An 8,362-nucleotide genomic window follows, 5' to 3' on the forward strand; every position below is an offset into this window, starting at 1 on the left:
ATCCACATAAGTTGTATCCATCCTCTTGCTTCAAACACTAAATATGGAAAAAGGAGTTCTGAAATATTCAAGCAGTCGTGGTTTTTAAAGAAATGACATACACTAGATGTCCAAATTGAAATCATACCAGAAAGTTATCCCTAATATGAAGTTCTTCCTTGAACGGTCCTGGGTAGTTTTTTTTATGAAGCGAGCCCATACCCTGTTAAGCGCGTTTACGAGGCTTTAGTACTCTGCTTTTGGTTTCCTCTTCAGGCCCAGCACTGTGATGTGGCTTCGATCAATCTCGATAACAAGCAGTATCCAGTGAAACTTGTTCATATACATATACACACGCAATGTTAGATATACTTATTATTAACTTGAACGGATGATGAAAAAAGAGGTGAATAACTCACTGAAAGTTGTATGATAAAAATATGTATTGCATGTGATGCTGTTTATCCAGGAAGTTGAAAATGGTCTTCATGGTCCGATTTGGCCATTGCATTAAGTTGAAAATAGTCTTCATGAAGCCGACATGATAGTATTATTTTCTCCGCCTCCTCCCTTCAACGTTATGCTGAAAGGATCCCGACCGGCCGACCCTGCGTCCAATATAACCCAATCCATCGACCGTAGGTCTTGTTCACACACAAATTTAAATAATTATTATTCACTCCTTACTCTCCTCAATCCCACACATATTCAATGGATAAAACTTTATAATATATATGCTGGATGGCTTCTGGTTTACTAAAAAAATAAACTTTACTTCTATTCCAATTTCTCCTAACTAAATTTTCTTTTGTAAGAATTACTCCCTTTTCAAGATACCATATCAAAAATTTTATTTTGAGAGAAATCTTCGTGTGCAAACTTTCCTATGTAACTTTCATCCCGCTATTGACTAGGTGCCATACATTGACTTACCTATGGACAAATCATTCATATGGAGATCACACGCAAATAAATTCATGCCCCCATTATTCTTTCTTTTTCAATAATGGGAAGAGAGTTCCACCCTTTTGCATCCTCCGATGCATATACACCCAGTTCATTATTGAAAAAAGAAAATATGAAAAAGCGATTGGTGGGTTTTCTCTTTTACCTCCAAATCAATTAAACTATGTGCCCACTTCCTGTCTTTATGAAAAACAAAACGGTTGGTCAGTGGCTAAAGTCAGGATCATTAGACCAAATCGGCCACAGAAAATCCAACATATAGTAGCTTTGCTGACGAAAGACATCACCTCACAAAATCGCAAAGTCCAGCGCCAGGCCGCCAGCCCCGCACATGAGGTACGACGAGATGCTGGACACCGAAGCAGCTGGCCGGGAACATGACGCACGCGAGGACGTCTACAAAGCTTGGAGTTGGAGGGAAAGACCGAAAGAGAGAAGAAAGGGAGCGCACCATTTTATATATAATACCAGTAGCAGTCATGCATCCTCAGTCCATGGTAGTCAGTCCTACGCAAATTTACTGCAACAATGTCAGAGGCATCAGCGGTGCGCGTGATCGGTCTGTGGCCGAGCCCGTTCGTGATCCGCGTCCTGATCGCGCTGAAGCTGAAGGGCGTCGAGTACGAGTTCGTGGAGGAGGTGGTGGGCAGGAAGAGCGAGCTGCTGCTCAGGTCCAACCCCGTGCACAAGAAGATCCCCGTTCTGCTCCACAACGGCAAGCCCATCTCCGAGTCCCTCATCATCGTCCAGTACATCGACGAGGTCTGGTCCGCCGCCGCGCCGGCCATCCTCCCGGCCGACCCGTACACCCGTGCCGTCCAGCGGTTCTGGGCACAGTACATCGATGACAAGGTAAAGCCCCAAACGAATTGCACGTTTTCTCTGAACAATTCTGACCAGTTTTCAGCAGCAACAATGATGGAATGAGACTAATAAAAACGTTTGCTTCCTGCCTGTTGGTGGTTGACACACACAGTTCCCATCGGCGATCCGCACACTCAGGGGAACGGATGCCGGGGACAAGGACCAAGCGGCGGAGCAGCTGTCCGCCGCCCTTGCAGCTCTTGAAGGAGGCCTCCTGAAGCTCGGCCAGGGGAAGCACTACTTCGGCGAAGACAGCGTCGGGTACCTGGACATCGCTCTGGTGTCGCACGTCGGGTGGTTGAAGGCGGTGGAGAAGATGACCGGGGTCGCGCTCCTGGACGAAGCGAAGGTTCCGAACCTGGTGGCGTGGGCTGATCGGCTCTGCGCCCACCCGGCCGTGGTGGACGCGATCCCTGACGCAGACAAGTTCGTGGAGTTCAGCGTGATGCACGGGAGCTTCTCCAAAAACTACAGTCCAACTAAACAGGACCTACACAGCCTAACCAAACAGGACCTAACAGTGGTGCCAACAGAGCGAAGCGGTCCGGCCGCTTAACACTATGACAGTCATGACTTTCAATTTAGTGCACGTCTGACAGTGTCTGTATTAATAAGAACCTACAACGGTGGTTTCTGTATGAACCTGCAATGAAATACCTGTGTGTTGTGCGGTAGTTTGTTGCCGTCGTTTTGCAAAAAAAATCACTCACCTTTTTCATAATCAACCCGCAGGTCAGTCCTGTAGCAAGAAGTTGGAAAAAAATCACCGGATCTGTGCTATTTCAGAAAACAAGACATAATTTTTTTATCCGAATAAATTGCAAAATCTAACCCACGAAGGATCAAAAGAAAAGAAAAGAAAAATAAGATGATGTCGGCTCGTCGCCATGATCGTCGAGGCCACACGCATAGTGGAGAGCATGATGAGGATGGATGACAAGCTCAGGCATGGCGCCATGGCGGCGGATTTGGTGGTCGTGCTGCGGAGAGAGGAAGCCAACGAGGATGCAGTGCGCTCGATGGTCGATGCATTCGTCATGTCCGTGCGCCACTCCGGCCCGCCAACAGCTCGTGTTGTCTTGCTACTGTAGGGGCTGCCTGATGCGCCGCTGCAGCCTGCTTGAAAACCACCGGTGCCGCTATCTAAGAGAAAATCTAGGAAAGAAAAGGAAAAACAGCGGGCATCACAACTCACTCTAGATCTTGAAGCTGGACAAGCACTCACGATGCATGGAGTTGGCGGGTCATGGCGGCGGCGGTGCTGCGTATGAGCGGCTCGGATTGGGTTCGGTCGGGGGCAGCCATGGCTGGCTTTCAGCTCAGTGGCGGCTGGCGGCCGTGGGATGGGGGCGGCCAGCTCGGATGCACTCGAGTGAGAGGATATATGGACAGATGGAGGTGGGTGACAACGTCAGAGAGTGAGAGGATAAGGCTAAGCTGACGCAAGAGCTGGTTTCTGCATCCTCACGCTGACAACATGGCCACCACGCTATTCTCCCGTCGCAATCGATGCACGTGTACGACGCAGAACTCCGTGTGCCCTGCCCTCCTCTATGCGTCGCTGGTTGGATTGCCAACACTGCTAACCCGGTGCACATCACAAGGCTGGCAGGGCTGACGCTGATAGATTGTGCACAGTGCGGCCACACGACAGCAACAATTAAGTTGTCAAAATGTCACCCGAGTTGTTTGTCATGTTTATTAGGTTAGAGTTGTGCGATTTTTCTCTCCCGTTACAATGCACGGACATACCTGCTAGTAATATAATAAAGGGGAAAGTTCCATTTCCACCCTATCATAAAAGTCTAATTTTCATCCTACAACTACAAAACTGGACAATGGTTGTCCACTGTTAAAATCGGTCAGATTTGACCCTCGGGTGGTTTCAAGAGTAATCTTGCATTTTTCTAAAAATCTGAAAAGTTTGGATTTAATAAAAAAATTCATAACTAATTCATTCAAATCAGGAAAATATCAAATTAGTGCCAAAAGTTTTCTGTATCGACGGATCTTAATATTGACGAAGGTACCACAAGCACCTCACTGTCAACGGGCACGTGACTTACCACCAAAAAATAACTCCAGTTAAATTCTAAAATAAATCTATAAAAATACAAGCACTCGTGACAAAAGATGCATCTTGCTGCCGAGAGGCAATGGGGTAGGAGCACACAACAATAACTAGGCTTGGAAATATGAATATGGATATTTGAATTATTCTATATCCATATATACTAAAATGTCAACATGGATATCATATCCGAATTCGTTTTCCATCATATTTCTCTATCGGAAAATATATGTATCCATGAAGAATAGAGTACCCTGTGAAACTATATGAAAGTAATTTCTATGGCTGATGATAAATTATACTAATTTTGATATTACTAATGATAGTTCATGCTGGAACTATTAAAAAAATTATATTTATGACTAATAATATTCTAATATTATTGATATCATTGAAACTATTCAAAAGTTATTTCTACGATTAATTTTCCGATGAGCTATCTTTTCTATCTACATGTGTCATACAATCATAATTTAATCCCTACTTATTTAACGGTTTCATGATATGCTCCAATTGAACTCATATTCGATAAAGTAAATGGATAGATGCTATCTTTCAAATTGAGTAAATAGAGTAAATATCAGGATAAAAATCCAATCCGAACTATCGGTTTTGTATTTGTATTTGAGTATATTTAGCCACTCCAACATCCATTGCAAGACCGCGGATGCGTAATTTGGATTTGATCTTTGCTCAAGTGAACCGTGTCTGATGTTCCTCTGTTCTGACAGGTTTCGGAAGCAGTCTCTGCATGAGCTCACTCAGACCAAGCAAATTCTGTACACCAATTGAAGAGACCATCCTTAGTGAACATGGCTTTTTGTTTGTACACCAGGTTCATGCTAATACTACTCAAGGGGTACGCACTGATCAATTCAATGCATTTGTTTAGGAGGAGAAATAGAACACTGATTTTTTTAAAAGAATTGTTTAGTATTTTTTTTATCTATAGATATTTCATTTTCCTATCCATCAGATCACCGTACGTACTTCATTTTCCTATCCATCAACTCACAGGTGACCCCCCGCGAATGCTAATTGTTATGGATATGATGCATCTGATCTTCATAAGTGGGTTGCTGCAGAGAAATTTCAACCTTTCTCAAACACGAGTTCTAAATGATTTGGTCATCATGCAGTATGCTTTGGAAACTTTAGCATATTTTGGAGAAACTAAAAAAGGAAATAACGGTTTAGTAGCTCGTGTTTTATCTTTGCAACAGTGCGACGTATTTTTATATTTTGAAAATATACATGAAAATATTTTGAAAATTTACATGAGCTTTGCTATACATACAAAGATGATCAGGCACTTCTATTAATATTTTGAAAATTTACATGATCTTCGCTATTCCATCTTTTCTATGGTTAGTTGTCAACCATTTGTGTAGATTTCGTACTTTAATTTTCCAATCTTTCCCTCAACCATTGGTGACAGTAAGTAGTAAAATATTATCTTAGTCGCATCACATGCAAAGAAATATTATAGATTTACTTGACCTTTGGATGCCATGTCGTACCAACTCTATTTAATGATGCAACTACGATCTTGGATGATATACTTATTCCATATCTATACTTATTTTCATATTATTATTATCCTATTGAATCCAATGTGTATTGCAATATAAATATTTTGTTGCACGTACCAATGCACAGCCACAATCTTAGTAGACTGCAATAACTCACGCAATGACTTGTCTTACATCTTCTATAGATGAAATAAAACAGTATTGTTATAGACAATAGTCATTTGCATATGCTAACTGCCTACTCCATATGGGCGTCCTTCTTCAAGTCCATGTGCGGTAAGTTCAGCCTCAAGTCGCACATCGATGGCACGGTGGCGCCCCATCCCCAGGACCTTGACTGGGATCAAGCGGATTGCTGTGTCCGCTCCTCATTCTTCAGCTCCGTCGATGACTCCATCCTCGACCTCGCCATGACCGACGACAATCAAACCTCCCAGGATCTTTGGCTCGCCATCAAGGGCCTCTTTCGCGCCAACAAGCAGTCCTGGGCGATCTTCCTCAGCCATGACTTCTACTCCAAGACACAGGGCGACTCCTCCATCGCTGAGTACTGCAGTCGCATGAAGACCCTCACTGACGCCCTTCGCGACATCGGCCATCCCGTTCAGGACTCCCAGCTTGTCTTGAACCTCCTCCGTGGCCTCAACCCACTCTTCTCCAACACCGCCAACGACATCGCCAACTCCATCGCCGGCTTCACATCCTTCGCCCAGGCATGGGACATGCTCGCCATGAAGGAACTTCGCCTCACCAACGAGGAGAAGATCTCCAACTCCACCGCCCTCCTCGCCGGGAACTCTTTGTCATCTCCATCCTCCGGCTGTGCGAGCGAGTGTCACTCGCCATCTGGTTTTGTCCAGACTAGCGGCGGCGGTAGTAACAGTAGCAGCGGCCGTGGCAGCTGCAGCGGTGGCAAGAAGAACTAGCAGCAGAAGAAGAGGGGTGGCGGCTTCAAGGTGCACCTTGGCAACAGTGGCCTCCACGGCGGTGGACCCCCACGGCCCACCGGCCCGTGGTTCTGCTTCAGTCCGGGGGCTGGCTCCTACGGCGCCCCGGGTTTCCAGCAAGTCGGCGGTTGGGCCGGCACCCCTGGCCTCCTCAACCCCCTCCACAGGCCCATGCCACCTACTCTTGTGGCGGAACCGTCCAAATTGACCTGACTAAAATGCATTGAAGTCGCCTGACACGCGATTATGCACTTTAAGCAAGTCAACCTGGTCGACCGTCGGATTTTATCCGATTAACCACATAAACAGGATCGAGAAGCATCGCTCACACGAAGGTGAGTAGCACAGAGATTACAACATTCCATCACATTAACTTAGTCTCACAAATTATTACATCAGAGTTTCTGAAATTCAAACAACTTGCAAGGTTCGAAAAGTCGGATAAAACAAGCGGAAGCTAAACGTCGATTCATGACATCACGACGAAGCCGATCATGACATCAAAAATCCCTTCCCTCACCGTCCGAGGAGGGATCCCACTCGACTGTCCAGCCCGGAGGGAGCTGGGTAGGCCAAGTGGTACCAGCAACCAAACTATTGACATCACCTGAAAAGATTAAGCCACAACAAGGCTGAGCAACTAATACTCAGCAAGACTGACCCGTCGAGTGAAAAGCTTTACCAAGATCGAGACATGCAAGGCTTTTTGGCTCTGGGATTTCCTTGCCAAAAGCGTCTAAAGTCGGTCCTTACTTTCAATATTTTAGCTCAAGTTCTACGTTCTTTATCCAGTCTAGATTAGCAACTTATACTAAACAAGCATGATTTCCAAGCAGTTAAAAACAAGCATCAACTTAATCTCGTAATCATGTTTCATCGTTACTCAGTGCAGAATAGCGATCAAGTAGTCCCAAACTGTGAGAAGTAGACGAATCGATTCGAATTTATTAACCATTCATGGCGAACCTAATCTCACGACATCCGCGCACCACGAAGGGTTGCTTCATTTGTAAGCCGTCCCCATCGATCCCTTAGGCACGTGTCAGGGCCAACTACCTTTGGCATGCAATGCTCCATAATCCCGGCCTCTGTTGTACTATGACCGTACTTGCACCCACATGATGCACCATGGGAACGACGTTCCAAGGACAGCCGGAGGGTATGCCATGCCCCAGTTCAATCAGGTACTAGGCTTCCCCTAGGTATGAGATTAGTACTTTCAAACACTTGATCACGAACGCCGACACATTTCGACCTTAGATCAATTTCCTTTAGACAGACGGGGAAAACCACCAAGTATCGAACATAAGCCCGACCCCGTCCGTCGTCCTTATAGTTGCAACATAAATAAAACTTTCAACTCCTATAACTCGCGAGTGACAGGAAATCACTCGACTTTTACCGAAGCCTATTAAGCATTGCAACTACTCGACTTTAGCAACTAGTATTCAAACAAGGCACTAAGTTCATGCATCTAAGGTTTCATTACAACTCCTAGAAACGTAAATGCGCAATCAAATTATTCAATAGTATTGCAAGTATTCAAGATAGGAATTTATGCTCTGGGGCTTGCCTTCAGGAAAAGTTAGCGGGTCCTCAGGGTCTTGCTCCGGTTCGGGCTCACCTTCCAAGGGGTGAAGCTCTGCAGCGGGGTCTTCCTTTGGTGCCGGGTGGAGCTCGTAGGTTCCGTCGGCGAGATTTGCTTCTATACGACATGCACATGCAAAAGTTTAGTTGGACTCGCGCGTTCATTCAACGACACAAGACATGGCTTAAGACAAAGAGTTGCAACAGCCACAATCACTTTGATGAGGTTAAACTTTCATGCAATTTCAACGAATGTGGTCGGTTTAAACTTGAGTTCGAGTTGGATGGCGATTGTGTACATATATAGTTTTCTTGCACTTAGAGTTGCATAAAGAGAGTGAAAGGTCGTGTTTGGGTGGTTTGGGTGCATTAGAATAATTACTTACTTCTGAATGTTTTTATGTACCTCTTTCAAT

The 8,362-nt window shown here is 45.1% G+C and overlaps 1 protein-coding gene across 1 annotated transcript; it reads left to right on the forward strand.

The window, feature by feature from the left end:
* Positions 1–1,423: 1,423 nt before the first annotated feature.
* LOC101765948 (glutathione S-transferase U17) lies at positions 1,424–2,483 on the forward strand. The gene is made up of 2 exons (XM_004983806.2): positions 1,424–1,797; positions 1,922–2,483. Exons 1-2 carry the CDS (start codon positions 1,474–1,476, stop codon positions 2,363–2,365), a joined length of 768 nt encoding a protein of 255 aa, XP_004983863.1. The 5' UTR covers positions 1,424–1,473; the 3' UTR covers positions 2,366–2,483.
* The last annotated feature ends 5,879 nt before the right edge of the window (positions 2,484–8,362 follow it).

The sequence above is a fragment of the Setaria italica genome, chromosome IX (assembly GCF_000263155.2).
Source record: "Setaria italica strain Yugu1 chromosome IX, Setaria_italica_v2.0, whole genome shotgun sequence".
NCBI lineage: Eukaryota > Viridiplantae > Streptophyta > Magnoliopsida > Poales > Poaceae > Setaria > Setaria italica.

Excerpts from the sequence above, each read along its gene's own strand:
- LOC101765948 (XM_004983806.2), top strand. The coding sequence starts at position 1,474 with ATGTCAGAGGCATCAGCGGTGCGCGTGATCGGTCTGTGGCCGAGCCCG. Across the intron at positions 1,798-1,921 it reads CACAGTACATCGATGACAAG|TTCCCATCGGCGATCCGCAC; the intron begins GTAAAGCCCCAA and ends TGACACACACAG.